The sequence below is a fragment of the Plectropomus leopardus genome, chromosome 2 (assembly GCF_026936395.1).
Source record: "Plectropomus leopardus strain MGB_pleo_1.0 chromosome 2, ASM2693639v1, whole genome shotgun sequence".
Classification (NCBI taxonomy): Eukaryota; Metazoa; Chordata; class Actinopteri; order Perciformes; family Serranidae; genus Plectropomus; species Plectropomus leopardus.
In genome coordinates, this window is record NC_142177.1 from 24,039,845 (window position 1) to 24,060,286 (window position 20,442).

Genomic DNA, 20,442 nt, shown 5'->3' on the forward strand with positions numbered 1-20,442 from the left:
TTTCAGTTCAGTTTTAAATCATAAGGTTTTGTCCAAATGTATGTTTGTTAAGTATTAAGCATATAACTGGATAAAAAAGACTTGAATTATTTTACACTAGCTGTGTGAGAGTTTGCAAACTGATATTGTTTTGCTGTGGCCACATTTTCCTTTATTTCATGTGGAATGTTCTCCTTTTTAGACTCTTTGTGAAAAAGAGGCATGCAAGAATTTTATTTTATTTTTTCATGAATTCAACTTAATACAGGGTGATTTATTGATATACAAATGGTCATTTGGGGATGAAGGATACCTGTAACCGATAGATGCAGCAGCATTGTTGTGTATTTTATGTCTGAAAAGAGCTACGGAGAAATATCTACAAGGTAAGTTTGTCAGTTAATGTGTTACGGCTTTTTAAAGCTCAACATCCAAACTATTTGGTGAAAAGACATCATTTAAAGCTCTGAATAAGCGTGTTAGTGAAGTTGAGTTAAGGTTGTTTTTTTTTTCAAATTGAATGCTGCTGACAAATTTGTACATATAGAGTAGGTTGAAGTGCAGGTGGAATATGAACAACAAAGATGCAGGAAAATGTAGAAGACTAGAAGTAAAAATATTCTAAATACAAAAATATTCTAGCAGGACAGTCATATTAAATTAAATCCTGTCTGTGATGTATTATGTGCTGTACTGTGCTGCCATTATCTATACTGTATGTCTACTGCCCTCTGTGCCAAATCACCTTCATAATGACGATGGAAGGTCCAGAATGACCTCAATCCAGCTGCTTTGTGGAGATATTAATGAATTAAAGCTGATGTCAGCACTGCTCAATACACACATGCACACACACACTTTTGTGATGCTATAACTTTTAGGCCTTCATTCAAAGCATTCATATCCTGAATTTTTAACACCATTTAATTTCCTTTAAAGGGATAGTCTCCCCCATAATCAAAAATACATATTTTATCAATTTAGATTTGTTTTGGTTTTAGTTGCTGAGTTTTGGGGATATCAGTCATAGAGATGTCTGCCTTCTCTCCAATATAACTAGATGGCACTCGGCTTGTGGAGCTCAAAGCACAAAAAAAATTAAAAAATCAACAGCAATGTCTCCAAATGATTTTTTGGGTGAACTGTCCCTTTAAATGTGCCTTTAATTCTCATCTAACAGCTCCTTTTCTGTGAGCTTAAGTGAGCTCTAAAAACGTCTGTAGTTTGAGTTTCTATACTGGATGAGACATTTGCTTCTCATAAGTGCAGAGAATCATGGAAACACATCTGCGTCATAGAGATGATAGACTTGAACGCTCAGTGACGGACCCTTTGTACTGAACCGTCAGGTGGCTATGACAGGCATCAGACCACCATGTTTTCTCCAGTGAGATACAGTAAATGGCTTCAACCTTGTAAACATTCATTTTTAAGATGTTTACCTTAGGATTTGTGGGCTGTTTTTACAGCACATTGTTTTTTTTTTTAATCATGTCTGTTTTTATTGCTTTTATAATATACCTTTTTATTAATGTTCTGATCTTGCAGGCCAGCATGATTTGTGGCTGAAAAAGTCTGCTTTAGAAAGATGTCTTTTTAGGCAAAGAAAGAGCATTTTCTAAAGTCCACAGCACTTATATTTCATTCAGGACTGTGAGTGGTGTGGTTTGCATTTTTTTGTGATCTTGTAATCACAACAAAGTCGGGGCTTTTGTGATGCGCAGGAGGCTGGCAATTTACACAAACAACAACCTGAATAAAAAACAGGGACAAAACCGGAACAATTGTCAGTAATTGTTAACTGTTGGTGGTTTACTGTGGACATAAACATTGTTAGCAGCAGCTGCTTGATGTGCAGCATCTGACCTTCTTTTTCAAATAATTGGTGTAAAAGTTCAGCTGTGCTTTTCCATGAAAATGTGAAATACAAAGTGTGAGTGCAGTGTAACATTCTCATCTGCAGCCTGGGAGCTGATTGAGGTCAATCTGTGATTTGCCGCCTTGGCCCCGGGGACCGGCTGTGATATCACCAGAGGGCTTACGGTTGCCCACAGCTCGCTGAGTTTAACATATCTTCAAACAGTTTATCTTTGCCTCCTGCAAGGACATCATGTCAAGCACACAGAGTGTTTGCATTGTCTGTTTTTCATGCACTGGTGAAACTCAAAATGTGGGAGTCTCCCCTTTAGGCAACAAATGATTTCTTCTCTTCTATCTTCAGCTTGTTAAAAAATCTGCTTATAGACCTGCTAATGACATTTTCTTGTTCACCTGCTGCTAATGTTATAGAAACAAGACTACAGATCAGCATGAGGGGCCCTTAAATTTCATAATTAGTCTGTGAGAGAGCCATCAGTCGATATGTCAATAGAGCAGTCAAATGGAAACTTCTTTGTAAATATCCCCCCACAGAATAATGCGTGAGAAGCTTTAGCTGGCAGTATGTGATGAAACCGCTGCCTGCTTGTTCAGGGACTAGTTTCCTGCCCAGCAGCTCATTGGCCTTGCACTCATGTGGTTTTGGTGCATTGGGTTGCTTGTGAAAGAGTAGGAAAATGCTTATTAGCCCTAAAGGTCTTCGGTATTTAAAAAAAGTTGTACTAATTTGGCAACATCCTCTCCTTAAAATGATTTTTATTCTCCATGAGGGGCAGTAATCATGTAGTTGGTCAGAGTGTTGAAATTAGGAGGCAAAAAAACGGAGGTGTAGGTTTTGTTTCAGAAGTTGTGAAACACATCTGAAGTTGAGGGTGCTTGTATGTAAATAAAAAAAAAAAGTCCCCTGTCTAACTTTGGACGGTTTTGCGTCTGTAAACACAGTGCAGGCGGAAATTTTCATGAATTCTTTTCACCTCAGCAGCAGTTTGAGGAGTCGATGGGTGGATAATTGATCCGATCTGAGCTGATCAGATCGATGGTTGAGAGGAGCCGCTGCTGCAGACTTCACACCCAGTGTGAAGAACGCTTAATTTTCACTTTTAGTGTGCCTGGCGTTTTACTGCTCCGTCTGTGCTCAAGCTACGCTCTGTGCTCCAGGAGTGTGGTGCAATGTATAACCGAACAGTATATATATTTCAATCGTGCTCCTAATGAGCTCCTAGCAAAAACATAAACTCATTTCATGGTGGCAGATGTTTTAATCGTGGTGGGCTGCCACAAATGAATAAATATGTGGAAAACTCAGAATATTTTAATTAGGAGGATAGCCAAGAATGGACTCAAAATGCTGTAGGTAAGTGACAATGTTAAAATTAACAAAGGTATAGGTTTGGTTTCAGAGGCTTGGAAACATAATGAAGTCTGGAATGATTTGACAAAAAAATCTTGCTTGTACTTCAAGCCCCAAAATCACCACTTGTACATCAATTACTCAGCCCTGGTTACATTGAACAAAACATTGTTTTCGCGCATTTCTCCACAGTGAAAGAAGAATAAATAAAAAAGGAAGGAAAAATCTTTACGAATTGAAGTAAAGCGGATTCTCAGACAACTCATGCAGTAAAATCAAAGTCTCAATTACCCAGTGGTACGCTCAGAACATCCCAAACACGGGCATTTTCATTAAAACCATAATATTTTAACACTTTCATGTAAAGCGCACGCATGCTGCTCATTCGTGTCTGAGACTGTCTAAGGTTTTTTGCAAAAATGCATTTGTTTGGGAAGCACTGCGCATATGATTGCATAAATGAGACTTGGATTACACTGCACAAGTTGTGTGAGAGTTTATAGGGGATATAGCAGACCCTTTTAACTGCAATTCATCAAGAATTTTCTCTGTTTTTGTATTCTACGTTCACTGTTGTGCCTCAACAAGAAAGTTAACTTCACAAGTCAATGCGGTGATAAGTGACATACAAAACATCATTTGGGGGGTGAAGTATTCCTTTAACATGTATTGGATAACCTGTTTATTTTTTTATTTTATTTTTTATAAAAGCACTCCCAGCTTCATTGTGTTTTCCAACTTCTGAAACCAAACCTGTGTCTTTTACATTTGATAATACTGTCGCACCTACAGCAGAATGAGTCCGTTCTTTGGTGTCCTTATTTCAACAAACTGATTAACAACTTGATAAACGCTCACCGGCAAAAAATACAACTGGGTGGAGAGGATGTTGCCGAACAAATGAAATAGCACACATTTTTAGACTGATAAAGCACAAAGGAGACACAGTTTAGTGTATTGACATTTTTTATCAGCTCAGAGATTCTTTCATCAGGGTTACGACAGCTGGACAATCAAGGGTCGCTGTTGGAGATTTTAATGAGGAAATCAAACCTTTAAACCAAAAAAGTTTGGACAAAAGTAGGATCTTGAAAAGTCGGATTATTCCCAGTAAAAATTGAGGCCTTTGCTTATTATCTATAAATGCTCTATGTGTGAACTTTTACATGAACCCAGTATTTCAAGATCTTGGTTGGGTGACGCAAGTTTACAACAACAAGGTGATTCAAAGTGCTTTACATACAGACACGAATCATAAACTATGACAAACTTGCTGATTGATGCAGAAGTTGTTGGCTTGTCTGGGTCTGTTTTTGTCACTAGTTATTTTTCTGTCTGTGGCTTTACTTTCACTTTGTGTGTGTGTGTGTGTGTGTGTGTGTGTGTGTGTAGGGGTGTGTGTGTGTGTGAGTAATATCATTACCTCTGCTCTGATTCCCCTGATTTGATCAACAGTAGCTCCTGGGTTTCATATTCCTGGCACTAATGCCATTGACCATCAAAGACAGCTAAAGAAAACACTGGACGTTCTTGTTTGTCACACATCCTGTCTGAAGATAATTCACTTTGTCGGCTGCACTCACATCTAACAGAGAGAGCGAGAGAGGTACGCCGTGCCTGGCAGCATTCACGGTGCATCAGAGGAAACTTTTACCTTGTAAAACTCCACATGTTGTAAAGTAAAACATTTCATGTAAAATGTTTTATAGATGTCAGCGGTTTCAGGTTGTAGTTGTTGTTAGACCCATTTCGCTCGTTGCTCTTTTCTTGGATCAGCTTCACTGTGTGTGACTCTTATTGTAATGTTGGTGAAAACTTTGATCATCCCAGTGGAAACATTTCGTGATATTTGTATTAACGTTGTTACGGAGAATTATTCTCTATAATTTGACTCTTATTTAGATTAGATTAAATTAGAAAGCTTTATTAATCCACTGAGAGGGAACTCAATTGTGACCAAACTCATACAGAAAACAAAAAATATAGACTTCACAGTACAAAACAAATACAAAAAACCCCCAAATACATAACATTATATAAAAGCCATTTGAGACATAAATAGCAGCTGAAAGGTGCCGCATTTAAAGACCACATCTAAAAGTGTTAATTTAAAAAATCTGACTGCTGCTGGAACAAAAGACCTTTTGAGTCACTTAGTAACACTGAGTCACTGAGTGAGCTCAGTGTGGTGGATGGCCTTCAAAATACAGAAACCTTTTCTAGTTTGACTCTAGTTTTCTTTGCTACAGTGACCTCACTGAGTCAAGGCCAATCAATGAGCCAGCCTTTCTGATCATCTTATTTACCCTGTTTTTTTTCACCTGCAGGACATGAAAGAGGACACCAGTTTAGATTTCCTGATCTAAAAAAAAAGTAGAAACGTCTCGCTGATAACAAAGGATCTAAGCTTCTTCAAGAAGAATTACTTAATCTGCAAAGACCTTGACACACCAACAGCATGGTCCGTGGTCGATCAGTGAGGGGTCTTTGGCGAGCATCTATTGCCCTAGATGTTGCGGCATGTCCCACCCCATTGGCACTAGTCAGCCCTTGTTGGCTTTTTCTGGATGATTCAGCATGTTGGATCAGTGTCGCAGACAGCGGAGCTAGTTGATGAATGAAATCACTCTGATTGGCGGTTCAGTTCAGCGCACAAAAAGAGAAAAAAAAGCGAGGAAGGCAAACAAACTAAGGTCAAGAGGGTGTGAGATCAAAATGAAGTTGTTATATACGATAAAATTAATGTTTTTAGCCATTGAACTCTTTGGCAAAAACGCTCAGTAATGGTTTGTGTTATTGCTCGCTACCGCGCAGCAAACGTTTGTTCTTTCAGCATCGGGGTGTGTTGTTGATGCACTAACTGGCTAACTAGCATCTTGGATCATCTGTCCTGTCAGTCTTCTGATTTCCCTTTTTGAATGAAAAATACAGATGAAGGCTGCTAGCTGCTATGGAGAGTTATTTCCTCTCTAAAACTTACTTTTTTTTCATGACCATGTTTGTTTTTTATTTTGAAACTGCACCAAAGGCCACCACTGTGTGTGTGTGTGTGTGTGTGTGTGTGTGTGTGTGTGTGTGTGTGTGTGTGTGTGTGTGTGTGTGTGTGTGTGTGTGTGTGTGTGTGTGTGTGTGTGTGTTATTATTTCATCAGCTCTTTCCCTGAACATGGCTCCTCTAAACCAGAGAAGGGCGGCTGACGTTTTGGCTGCAGTTCAGCTGAGCGAGCCTTAATTTCACATATAAAATAAGGCAGTGAAAACTTTACAACTAGGCAACGTTTTTCAAAGTGTATTGTAAAATATAATATGAGCAAACAATTAGGTCTTGCAGTTTGTTTTAGAATATTTGAAAAAAACGAAAGAAATGGCCTGTACCTTTTTGTCTTCATTTTAGTCATCATCCAAGCAGTCTCCTTTTCAGCCAGCATGGTGCGTTTCCTGTTTTAGCACTGACAGTGCATTAAGATGAGTCTGTTTCATGTTATTACCTGAATAAATGTGCTTTTATGAGAAGGAACATTGTGTCAGGAACAGACGTCAAAACAAACAATATCTCAATATTTATGACCTCATGGATAATGCCACATTGTTGTGGGGATAACAAGCGCTGCTTTCAGAATATATATACATGCAAGACATTTAAGAGGAAATACTGTTATTATTACCTCGGGTACAATCACTGTGCAGATTGATACATTTATTGCTTTCACACCATTTTTTTTTTTTTTTTTACACACTGTCATGTAAGCCAACAAATTAAACCCTACTTAGAGACTGAACGCTCTGTACTTCTGCCTCTGCCTTCCTCAAAAGACTTAGTGGGGGGAAAAAATTGCTGACAGCCTTTAGTTTGAAATTCCTCCAGAATAATTTGAGACCCTGCTGCTAATCCTCTTGTGATCAACCTTTGGATCCTGACCCAGTCTTTACGAATCATTTGCTGTAAACCAATTTACTGTGTTATAGACATTTCCAGCTTTCATAGTCTTGATCTGCCTGTCATTTAGAGGGAAGTCAAGGATGGACCGTTGTGCTGGAGAGTTTTATACATCTAAAGGTGTCAGAGTCAACAGTGTGGCACGGTTTAGCTCAGAGTCTCATTTATGTGTCTGGATGGCTTTTTGAGTTATACACTTGAGAATGTAACAGACAACTTTCTGTTCACACACACACACGCACGCACACATGCTGTTAAACTGACGACTAAAAGTGATGCTGCTGTAGGAAGTGATTATACTGCTTGTTTCCTGCCCATGTTTTTAGCAGTTATATAGCCTCAGTAGAGCTGCAGAGGAAATATGGTGTAAGGTCGATGGTGGCAGGCTGACTAGATGTAGTATCACATTGCATTGAGGAGCATTTCATCAGGTGATGCTGCTGTTTTCATTTGTAAAGAACTGCAGACATGAGGAGCTATTTATCTGCATTTGTGAAATAGTGGGTAAGATCATGTTGAATATATAAAATGTGCATACTTTGTTTTTAAAGCTGTGGAAATCACAAAGTGTCATTTGTTTTTGTATGTGTTAGAGTAAAGGAAGGAAGGAAAGGAAGTGGTCTAAATAACCTTACTGTTGATCTCCTACCTATTGTACGTCTATATAATCTGTTCAACTTTGATTCAGGTTTATTTCAAATCTGTGTCGTTCTGTTTTGTTTTGTTGATAAAAGTTTGTTTCTCCTCCTCATTTGTAAAGATACAGTGTGCTACTTTCTTGGTAGATCTCAAAACATTGATAAGAATCTAAAGCTTTTTTTTGTTGTTGTTGTTGATTTACTGGCAGCATAACTTTCAATTGCCTATAGAGAGAGAACAAGAGACTTTATAAAGAGGCAGCCGGGCTACATCAAGGTAATAATGACATGAAAAATCCCCGCTTCGGCTCACTGCCCTAGAACATTTTTTTCTTTTGTCTTTATCAGTTTCTCATCACACTGGCGTCTACTTGTAGCTTTCAGGAAGCGGTTAACCTTGATGGAGGATGGTAGAAGGAGGTCTATAACGGCTCACAAAGCAAATGGAAAATTGAGACTGCGACCCACGCTCAGTCGTTTAGATAAAAAATGGAGAAATTGGCCTCCTTTCTCATTGAGGTACATTTGTTCCTTTTTCCTGAACCCTTAACGGCATCGTCTTGATGGAGTGTGTATCATGCAAATGACTGTGAGAAAATTGAGTGATTAGGGGAGTGACTTATTGCTTTTTGTATCACCTCGATGTGAACCAGAGAGTGTTTTGGTAAAATGGAAACAGGGGACAAGGAAACTGTTTAGCGTTAATGGAGTTAAACTAAGAACTATGAGCATACACAGAGGCATTTATGTTTAACATGTTTTTCTTTGCAATATGCTCCTAAACGCTAGGTGGCATACAAACTAAATATTCTGTGAATAAGCAAGAAGTGAACGAGTGTAATCAGAAAAATGACCTGAAACGTTGGCTTCCTTGCAACAGTAGTGACGTAGGACTGATTGGATTGCTCTTGAAATTGGGACACGTAGGCTCTGGAATGACCTGTTTGACGATATAAGACTGTCGGAGTCAGTGTCTTCATTTGAGTCGCCTGAAAACGTACTTCTACCGTAAAGCATATCGTTTTATTGACACTGTGAACATGTACAAAACAGGGAAAAGTACTTCAGCAGTATTGCATAATAAATTGATATTACATACACTGAAAAGCATTGTATGTCATGTCTCCATCTGCTGGTGGGCCATCATGGTAAGAGCATAATATGATGTTAATTCCACCTCAGAAGAGACTTGATGATCACTAAAATTAGGTGGAGGAAAAAGTGGAAATATTAATATCGGTATCAGTTATTGGCCAAATGGATTGCTTTTATATTGACATTTTGGATACTAAAAAATGGTACATCCCTAATATTTTTAGTTTAATTGTGAAGCACTTTGTAAGTGTGTTTTTTTTAAAGTTGGTATATATTTAATTTATTATGAACACTGATGTACCACCAAACACTGCATTTGTTTACTGTTCATATTAATTTACTTAACACTGACTTGAAATGATTTTAAACTGCTTTGTTTTCCCCTGAGTTTTCATTCTTTCCATGAAACAGTTTTTAGCTCCTAAGATAAATTCATAGTTTCTGCATCTGTGTGCTCGTGAGGGTCTGCACAGACCTAGAGGCGGACGTCCACATGCAGTCCATTTTTTGGGAGTGCGCAGACTGTTGGCATAACAAGCACACAGACTGTGCAAGTTTCAGTCTCTTGTTTCGTACTCCAGTCCAGTACAAATTGCTGCAGTCAAGCCAGCTGCAGCCGCTGCACCGTGGTGAGGTTAGTTTAAAGCTGGATATCGGAGATATTTACTCCACACTCAACAATGTCGTCTTCCTTTCACTTTCACCCAGTGTCCGTGACATAGGAGGACAGTACGATACCTCCCAGCCCTCTTTTTTTGCCGCTGGGGGCTGACACCGATCACAAATTGAACCATGAATAGACCCGCCTGCACAATTTTGTAACCGCAGCTGTCCGCAGGTGTTCTGTTCGGAAATTGTATGTTCAAGCCTTTACAGCAGTCTTTCATGTTCTTTTACACCCTGCAGCTAAAAGGCTACTTTCCCCAGTGTGTGTGGGCGATTTCTTTCCAAAAAATTTAAGACCTTGTGACTCTTGGTCTCACAGTGAAGAGTTGTTGAGATGTTTGCTCGGCCAGTCTTTCCATGAAGGTATTTATGTTGAACTGAAAAGCGCATGCAGTGGGTGCCTGGTTGAAAAAATTAAGAAGTTCACAACCAGGCAACTTTCAAAGCGTTTGCGCCCAATATAAAAGATGCAATGACAAACCTCGCATCAGGGACACTGCAGCGTGCATAAACTAGCTTTATTCAGCAGTTTGTTGTGTGGTACTTTGAAGATGATCTCTTTAACTGGGCCACCAAAATGCATCTGTGTGCACTTTGCTGTGGTGCATCAGATCAATGCTCACTTCTGAATGTCCGTGGTTCCCCTGTGCATCTTTCCAAAGATTTACTAGAAGTGTTACGCTGCATCAAATCACTTCCACATTTTATTTGCTGATGTATTTATGAAAGTCCCAAGTAGTAAAAGTTTGTGGCTGAGATATTTATGAACAGGCTCTCTCTCCGTGTCTCCTCACTCAGGACGTTTACTGCTGCTGAAAGGATGATGATGACAATGATGGGAGGAGGCCACGGACGAAGGTGCAGCCCTCGCTAGAGTCTTACTTTTCACCCCCAACTTTACCTCGTCACTATCCATCCACCACTGCCGTCCTTCCCCCCTCCCTCGGCGCCATGGCCAACCACCTGGAGCTGATCCAGGAGCTGCAGCAGCTGGACAAAGTGCCCAGTCTGGAGAGGCTGCGGGCAGCCCAGAAGCGGCGAACCCAGCAGCTGAAGAGATGGGCTGTGTACGAGAAGGAGATGCAAAACAAGAAGCGAAAGGCTGACAAGAAGGGACGTAATGCCAACAACCTCCAGCAAGCAGAGTCCAAAAGGCATGTGTCGTTTGCAGCCAGCGTGGCACTCCTGGAGGCGTCGGCCAGGAATGATCCAGATGAAGGTAGGGGCAGTTAAGGATATTTATGAGTTGTGCAAATTAGAAAAGTAGATTTATGGGCGCTCGATGTGGTTCTCTTAACATACGTGACAAGTGGTCCCACAAAATCTAACCACTTTACATTCACTCTTATTGTAACGAGGCAACACACTTAAGATATGTGCTGCTCATAAGCTCAGTCAAACCCAGCACAAAGATCAGTGACGCCACATTTGAATAATTACTCTAATTTCAGCCTCACCTCTACTTTAGCTGGATATCAAAATGCCAAGGTCAGGAAAGCGATTAGCCGGGCCTGCCCACTTAAACTGCCAGTGGTACTCACTCCATTCAAGCTGAATTTGTTCTGCTCGGAGACTGTTTTATCATTGCGAAATAATGGAGTTGTCACACTGAGATGAAACTCTGCCAGTCTTTTAATTAAAATTTCAACGGATGGTGCCCCCCTATTTGGAGATAATAATTGTTTTCCTTCAGTACAAACAGTCCCACGATGCTGTAGCGGAGCTAACAGTGTGTCAGTGATGCAGGGATGATAACAGACTGCTTATCATGTCGATATAACGTCTAATTTAACTTCGCTTTAACTTGAAAGTAGATTGAACTCTTTTATCTTAATGAATACAGCCCATGACTCTACTACTGTACATGCTTTACTCGTGCAAGCTGTTGTGACAGATATGGAAACAGCCACAAGGCTGATTTACAATAATTCTCATGAAGCAGATGCAGCTCTGCACTGCGTACACGTGCACACATATGCTCATGCACATGGACTGTGAACTGGCATTTATAGGCTCCAGCTGGAGAGAGACTCAGTAGAAGTCTTGGGATTTGTGTTGTCTTGATGGCTTGTTGGATTTTATCATGAATGACCTAAATAAAGATCTGATAAAACCAGCTTGCAACAAAAAAAAATCACCTAAATGGGTAAAAAGGAGACGCTTTATCCTTTCTAGAGAAATAACTAATCAGTTATGTTCCTGTTGTTGCTGATTCTGCTGCCTCATTAAACACACAGAGGTGTTGTTGTGTAAGAGATTTTAGAACTGGTTTGAAGAGCATTAAAAGGTCCTTGTCGTACGCTGCTGCGCTGTCTGTAGTTCCCAGAAAGTCTGCTGAGCCAATTAGACTCTGAACCAGGATGTTGTGGCTGTTGATGCTTACATTTGTGTTAAGTTTGAAAACCACACGAGGTGGCCAGGAACATGCAAAATGTACTCGCTGACTGTCAGTTCCAAGAAATATGTATAAATCAATGTCTCCAAGAATTAAAGCAATATGTTGTGTATATATATTCAGGATTTATATATGGTCAAGGCAGAAGTGAATCACAGTGCAAATGGCGTGTGTGTTCTTTTTATCCAGTTCTGAAAGAACAAACAAAATTCAGCAATAGGCTGCACTTTTTTAAGATGAAAAGAAAAGCTTTTTCAGCAAAGCAAAAAAAAAAAGAAAAAAAAAATCCCTCTCAATTTTTGAAGGCCATCCTGCCCTTGAGTATAAAATATTTGGCAGCTTCTAAAATGAAAATAATTTTCATGATTAAATGAGTACCGGCGCTGGTGTTTGTTCAGACTGTAGCCTTGGCCAAACAATATTAGAGATTATATTTTAGTGTGAGGACAGGATTTTGCATATTCATACAGTTGGCCAAATAAATGTGGAAATAAATAGGGGTGTAAATCACAAGTTTCATTACGATGAGAGATACGTAGTATTAGGATTTTTGCAGATGCCGATCAAGATATATTGGCGCATTATTTTTCAACCTAATTGCAGAGAACATAAAGTCTCTCCTCATGATATTGGGCTGTAAAAATAACATTTAAAATTAAATTGGAAACTGACATTCCTAGCGTAATGTCATGTGACATAAGTCACTTACATAGTATGCTACACAATAGCACACTACGTTGTTATTAAACTAATGCCACTGACTTTTAGTTTTTAAAAGAGAAACAAACAGCGGGCTCCTGGGTGAAAATTAAGAAATTGTTTGACTCAGCCACCTCCCCTCCCACCCCGCTATACGGTCTGTCTCACGCTTTATGCTAAGTTAGTTGCCGCCGGCGTCACAAGCTGCTGACACCCAGTGCAAATCGTTCTTGAGTAAAGGGTTCCTTTGTGTGTCGATGTCTGAGGCGGAGATCCACTGACACAGCAGCGGTATGTGACGAGTTGGGTCGTCGTCCTCTGCATCAGAAATAGCTGCCGCCATACCATACCACCGCCAAAGGTGCGTCTGAACATTGGTTTTTGCTGCTGACATCACAGACAGAGTGGCGGTAATTGATGAGATGGAAATGAGAATGAGCTGAGCATTAATGACAGAACGCAATGCCCCCGGCACTTGTGAGGGGCCACTAGTTGCCATGCAACCAGTAGCTTTCTACAAGCTGTCATCTCCAACCTGAGAAATGCTTGTCAGTGAGGTGTAATTTGATGCAGCCACCTAAACGTGCATTTAATGTAAGCTACTGGAAGTAAAAGAACTGAAATAAACAGAGAAAAATACAAAACATGCATTTCTTGTCATGTTCGGGAACTACGCAAAATGTTTATGAGTGTCTCAATTGGTTTTTCTTAACCTTAACCACTCCTGGTATCGCTAATTTGTTTTTAGCCAACTCTTATATTTGTGAAGCCCAGTAATGATTAACTAATCTTTACTTGTTAGTTTTCTGCCTTACTGTGTTCACATTTTATGCAATTGTCATGCATCTAAATGAATACACTGGTGGCCAGTGTCTCGTTTTTGCACACACTGAGAGCACATTTCTTTGCTCTTGTTCTGAGCATCACTAATAACTGCAGAAGCTTTGTCAGTTCTCTCTGCTGACAGTGCCCGGGCATAGAAACATTTGCTATCATCGCTGTTTAATGAGGGTGACCATGGAAGAGGCAGGGAGATAAAAAGCAAGGGAGACAGGTTGTAGTGTTGCCCACACAGCTCCAGTGGCAGCTGGCTAGCTCAGGAGCCTGATAATCTCCTCTCTCATTCCCTCTGGTCCCCAAATGCTCGATCAAGCATCATGACTCCACACGCTATGCTGCTCAGTGCACACTGTGCTCACAGGCTCTGGGCTTCCTCTGAAAAAATATATTGTGACACTGTCATCTATTCTCTTGTGCCGTCATTTCAAAGAAGGTTATATAAGAAAAGAAAAGAAAAATTGAATGTACATCACGATGGAAATGTGAGCATTGAAAAAATGGGACATCAACACTGACTTTCACATTAAGATACATTTTAATGAATCACAAATACAATTTAGACCTCTGATCTGCAAAAAAAAAAAAAAAAAATGAGTAGCAAAGCCAAAATGAGCAGTGGAAAGTTACAGACGGGTTGTGAAATAAAAGGAGCCATCCATCACCTCTTTTTCGTAAGGAGGGAGGGAGGCAGAGAGGAAGAAATAAAAACAACAACAGAGAGACTGAGATTGACTTTGACCCGAGGCTGACTCCACCGGCCTCCAGGCCATAAGAAGATGAGAGGTCGGATTGGCTGGGCTCAGTCCTGCTTAATCCCTGATTGGCTGCTTCGAGCGAGATGCTTCCTGTGATTCTTTCACCGCTCTCTCCTCTGTGTGGTTGCAGTCTGAGCATCACTGGGTTGACCGGAGGGGATCTGTACGAGCACACACTGACAAATGTCTGAGTGTGCTCATTGGTTTGCATGTTTTATGGATTTAGCAGGTTTTGTTATGCTTTCTGAAAGCTTTTTTTGTTTCATGGTCAGTAGAGTGTCAATGAAACTAGGATCTTTGTCTATGTGCTTGTGTTAACCCCTTTTTAAACAGGTGGGAGGTTGTTGTTTGCATGATTTAGTTTAGATCTAAAATAAGTATTATAGTAGCGCAAGCAGTCATTATTTTTGCAGCAGAAAGCGAAGGCTTCTGACTTCCCCGCCATCACGTCATGACCTTACGTTACCTTCCCAAATGCAGTACAAGCGATGTATTTTGATGTAATTACTCTGTTATTTCCCCGTAATTGCTGCAGGAGATTGCTGATGGCATTATCCTGAATATATAGCCTATTGATCTGAAATAAAAACCATAACATGTAACCATTTCATAGTTTTTGCAGCAGAGAGCTTAGGCTTTTGTTTCCATGACATCACGCTCGTAATGATGTGCTGTGTTACTTTACCTGTGGTGCAAAATTATACAGTGGCGTGGTAATAATGACTCTATCGCAGTGCCTTTGCACTCTTAAAAACTAACAAGATTCAGTAAAAGGACTGGATGTTTGGATCTGTAGTGTAATAATAAAATATATAATACTAATACTAATATACATAGTTCCAATAATTTAGAGTGTTTAGAAGTATTTTGTTAATGTTTCTAAGGTTAAAAATCTGTTGGATCAATATGTTTTGTGTTTTTATTTAGTAAAATCTGATAAAATTGTGTTGATGTGTATTACTTGCTTTAATGACACAATTTTAATACTTTTGTAACTAATTTTGGTTTATTAGCTAACAAAACCTTTTCGCTCAGGTTGTACATATTTTAGGGATATGAAGCATTTAAAGATACTACAGGAAATGACATAAAAATAAGCAAAATTACCAACATAGGCCCTGGCGAACCATTACTATAGCAGAGTTCAGAGGGTTAAGTGTGTATATTTGTGACCATGTAGTATTAAAATGTGTCCAGTCAAATCATACCTGCATTCGATCCTTTTTGCACTGGGGTTCTGATCCCCGACCGTCCCACATCCCCACCAGATCAGCAACTCTCTGTTGCTGCCATCTTTGGAGCTGCTTTTCTTTCAGCGAACAGTCAGTTCAGTGTCTGCCCGGTTAGTACGAGCTAACACAGCAGCAACGTGCAGCAGCCAACATCCAACACCGAGCCACCAAATAGTCCTAACAAGCTCATGTTGACACCAAAACGATGCAACACTGTTGTTAAACCTGTCAACCTGTCGTGATGCTCACACTCCCGCTGCAGCAGCTGTAACCCTTTAGTGTGAGCTGAGGGGAAGTTGAGTGTGGTGTATTTAAGGGAGCTGGCAGTAAAACCTGCTAAGCTGTCACCAGAAGGTTAGAAAGTATGGATATATTACATGCCACTTCATTCACATCATGAGTATTTAATGAAGTTAGCTGTTGGTATTGGTATCACTTTTACGGTGCTGGTTTTGGTGCTGATATCATGATTTTTTTTAAATGATACCTAATCCTTATATTTGTGTATATGTGTGTGTTTGCTTGTGTTGTTTCCCCTCTGATCTAACGTCCCTGTCACTGTAACTTCCTCTGTGAGGAGCTGCAGATGTAGTAAAGCCACAGAGGACACAATTTGTACCCGAGCTGAAGTTTGAGTGTGCGATAGTGGGTGAGATTGAGAAAGCAAAAACTGAGAAAGTATTTGTGTGAACATTTGAGGTTGCATGAATGTAAATAAAGTTTTCAGCGCAGAAAAATGTGTGTGTGTGCACTGCCAGAGACAGACTGAAGAGGCTTTGATCTGAGGGGATAAGAGAGGAGGGAACGGTAGGTAGGAGAGGATTGGACTGAAAGGGATGCATCCTGAGTCTGAGCCTATTTCTTTGCCCTCTGGCTGCCACCGTCCCGAACCCTCTGCCCCCTCACTGTGATGGGGGTTGATGGCTATGAATTACTGTGAAGCACCTCAGTGTCTGTCTGTGTGGCTCTCTGACTACTGAGACTGATAGGTTTTCTACTCTCCAGAGAGGAGCTATCCTGCAGAGGAGCAGCCATCAGGGTCAGAGAGGACAGTCGGTACATACACACAGACACACAGTGTGGACTGACCTCTTCCTCCTAACACCGCTGTGTTATCTGATGAAGTTGTCAAACAACTCAGATATGATTGAGACTGTCTGTGGAGAAGTAGAAAATTCTGAACAACTGGAGTGTGCGAAAAAATTGCATTCTACAAGCGTAACATGCACGGCATCTGATAGAAAACACAAAAAAAACCCCCATTTGCTTCATGCCGAAGCTGCTCAATATTAATAAATAAGGCAATACCGTCAAGTTAAGTCAATGTAAACATTTGGGGGCGATCAATGCAAGGTCATCGGTAATGCCAACTTCTTTTCAAAGTGTCCTTGAGGAAGACGCTGAAACTTGAGCTGCTCCCAATCGATCATCTGACAAGCAGTTTTGATGAAGTGCACTGGTGACTTAAACTGCTTCATACTGCTGGGATATAATTAATGTTCCTTTTTATTTCAGTCCATTTGCAAAGTGAAATAATTACTACTGATTATGTTTTGTGCTTTTGTGTTTTCATGATTCTTTAATTTTCTATTAAAAAATAGTAATATTTATTGAAGCTCTGAGAGGCGAGTTAGAAAATATATTTTTTTTTTTTTTCTAAGCCTGATCTTAAATGTTTTCTCGCCTGTGGTTATGACTTGAGAACATGTAAGAAAAAGGGTTTTATCAGGATAATCTTTCTTTCTTCCTTTTTTTCACCTGTGATATAGGTGTGAAAGAACAGTTTTGGCAGGTGGGATTTATTTTTGTCTGGATAATTTAAAAAGTGTTTGTCATTGTAATACTAATTTCGGCCACTTGAGGCTGAAGTGCAACACTACCTCATGCCCTAGGTGCCTGATAAAAACATTTCTATCCAAAGACAGACATGAAAGTCATGTTTAATAATTTGCAACATACAATATATATTGTACCTTGAAATGCATGGAGAAATGAAAACAACTCACCTGGAAGAAAACATGCTTCCAATGCTTTTAGTCTTATACAAACTTGGGTTGGTGATCCACTTCAGTCTCTTGTGGCCAAAATGAGTACTGCAATAATTTGAAAAATGACCCTGACAAAACAAAAACAATCACCTGTTTTACATATGGAAAAAAACAGTAAGCAAACGTAAAAAGGTTAGCCTGAAAAAAAAACCTTATTTAAACTGATATTTAGTCACAAACGCGGGAGAGAAAATACTTTAGATCAGATGCAGATAATACATTCTTGTACTTGTAGAAATATCAGTACTAAGCTCCTGCATGCTGTCAAACCTTTGAGCCATTTTATTAGATAGTTATGTTTGAGTGCAACAAGTTACAATAAGTACATTTGTAGTATACCTAAATAATCACCAAGCAATCCAATTGATAAAGAAATCAAGTATCCACAGAGAAACACTTATAAACAGACACCTGGAGAGGAGCAGGGTGTCTGCTGGATTGTACACAATCATTTTTTGTTGAAACCTTGTATTATCTTGTATTATTTAAATGTGTTGATGCTGCAGCAGTTTGACACTTCTCATAAGCATAGCAGCAAACCTAAGTAATTAAAAATGTAAAGCATTGTTTCAGGGCAAACACAAAACCCTGACTGTTTAGAGATTCACAATAGGTGTGTTTCTTTACACCAGTTTTTATGCACATTTTCAATTTGGGTGTGAAAATAAGTAGAAACAACAAAAATGTGAAAAACCTCAAAATATTTCAAACAAAATATAATGACGCTTTGGTGAGTAAAAGTTGGTGTATTGATAGAAGGTAAATGTGCAATGGAAACAGATCTATTCATTGCATATGCCATTGCAAGCTCTTTTTGTCATCTCTGAATGGCTTTTACTCCTTCAAGAGCACATAAGTGCACTTCAAACTCTCTATTTCCATTGTCCAGTTTACTTTATGTTATTATACATCTGTTGTTTTCCTTCAGTTTAGGTTTGACTAGAGCTCATCTCATTGTGACCTCTTCTGCAATGGCACCTGAATGAAGAATTACTCTAACCCTTAATATTTGCATAAAAAGTGCATAAATCTACTTCTTCTTTTGCAGATTTTGGTAAAAAATAGTGCTGCATTTGGATGGAATCCCAACTCGTGACCTGTGACTCGATTTTTCACTAATAAATATGTATTGGTTGAGATCAGCAAAATTTTACTAGAACTTTTCTTTCACTTGTTGTGGTCATGTGTAAATGTACATCCATGACAAAGCCAGTTGTATCTCTGTCTGTGTTTAACAACTCTCTGTGTTTCCCACCCTGGACTCTATTTATTCTCCCACTCACATGGCGACACCCAGCTCCCTAATTACCACTTATTCCCCTTTTAAAATTATAACTTGTAGCTGCATGTTTGAGAAGCTCCGCTTTAAATCCACACTCCATTTTTAGCCATGTGGGTTTCACTTTTGGTTCACCGCCTTTTTTTCTGCCGTATCATCCTCATATAAATACAGAGAAGGAATAACTCTAGATTTCAGGATAGAAAATACTCCAGCAGCGAGTATCGCCTCTTAGAAGGAGAATTCGCAAGTGGTTTTATTTTTTTTCCGCCTTTTTTAGTTATTTGTGTGCAAATTAGGTCTCAGAGGAGATTTTGTCTTCTTCTGCTGTCTTATTAGAGTGGTAAGGCCCTGTCCTCAGAGGCCTTAGCTAGGCTTAGCTGCTCCCAGGCATATGGCAGCAACAGAGTGGCATTAAAATACTCACAAGAGCAGAGTGAAAAGAAGAATTAGTGCAACACAAACAAACGTACAGCACATTGGATGCAACAGGTTGTCAAAAAAAACAACAACGTCTGCTCTTTCTCATTCAAGCTCCTCAATTTTTTCAGACTCCAGCTTTTGATCTGTAAAGGGAAACACATAAAGATACTGTATGCTAGTTAACCTTTGATCTTGATTTCAAATGCCAGTGTTGAGATTTAACCAAATCCTCTCATTGAGTTTGATAAGAAATAAGAAATAGAAGAAATAGTAATTTGTGTCAGTTACTCTGTGAAAGGTTTCTTTTCTGAATGATTGACGATGGTTGGAAGACTTCAGCAATATACTGTTGGCACAGTAAAAAGTGGTAGAAGTACTCAAATGTTATACTTAAGTACATGTAGCAATGCAACAGTGAAGAAATAGCCTGTTGCAAATACAAATTATGCGTTCATTAGTATTAAAATATGCTTAATGCACCAAAACTGAAAGTGCTCATCATGCAGAATGGGTCATTTCAGAATAATTGGTTTATAAATGTTAATGGATTGCATAATTGTAGGGCTGTACCCGACAAAGTTAAAAGTTTGAATGGGCTCCGTGGGACGTTCAGTGTGACAGCATCATTCATGTAATATAGTAAACAAGCTAACAGTGCTAACGACTGTTAGCAAATGTGCAAAAACTTTTTTTTGCCAACAAAAGTGACTGTATCATAAAGACTACAGCTGTGGGCTGTAAATTCACCACTCCTTCACCATATAATGCAGTCTCTCAATCCCTCCGTGCCACTGCCTGCATGTCCGCAGCTGCAAATAGCGCCGTGATAGTCAAGAGCACTCACTCTGCAGCAAAATCTGGGAACCAAAACGTCCCCAGAAGTACGCTGCACAGAAAAAACAGTTAACTGCTCTACTTGAAGCAATGTCAGTTGACTGAGGGCATTTGATTTTTAAGGGGCAGACCTACATAGCTTAATGTTAAAATACTCTTGTTTCATAATGCTGCAGTCTTGTTTCATTTCAGTTGGGTGTGGAAACAAAACTTTGTCAAAACTTTTACTGGGAAAAAATGAAAAAAATGACAAAGTCATTTACATTTCTCTGCTCTTTGTTCTGGCTCCACTAAATCTTCACATCTTTTCACATCAGTTCTTTAAAAAACTATTCTTTTGTTTGATTGAGAGGGAGGTACTAACATTTTTTTATTGAATATTGTGAATCTCTTT

At 39.4% G+C, this 20,442-nt stretch overlaps 1 protein-coding gene across 2 annotated transcripts in view; it reads left to right on the top strand.

Moving 5' to 3' along the window:
* Positions 1 to 20,442, top strand: part of ppp1r16b (protein phosphatase 1, regulatory subunit 16B) — a 122,501-nt gene that overhangs the window by 30,895 nt on the left and 71,164 nt on the right. The window contains exons 1-2 of one of the 2 annotated variants that reach the window (XM_042505649.2): positions 7,494 to 7,648; positions 10,342 to 10,762. In XM_042505649.2, coding sequence (XP_042361583.1) covers positions 10,495 to 10,762 — 268 coding nt within the window. In that variant the 5' untranslated portion in view covers positions 7,494 to 7,648; positions 10,342 to 10,494. Of the gene's footprint in view, positions 1 to 7,493; positions 7,649 to 10,341; positions 10,763 to 20,442 lie in introns of those variants that run through there. The other variant, XM_042505641.2, reaches the window with a different exon arrangement.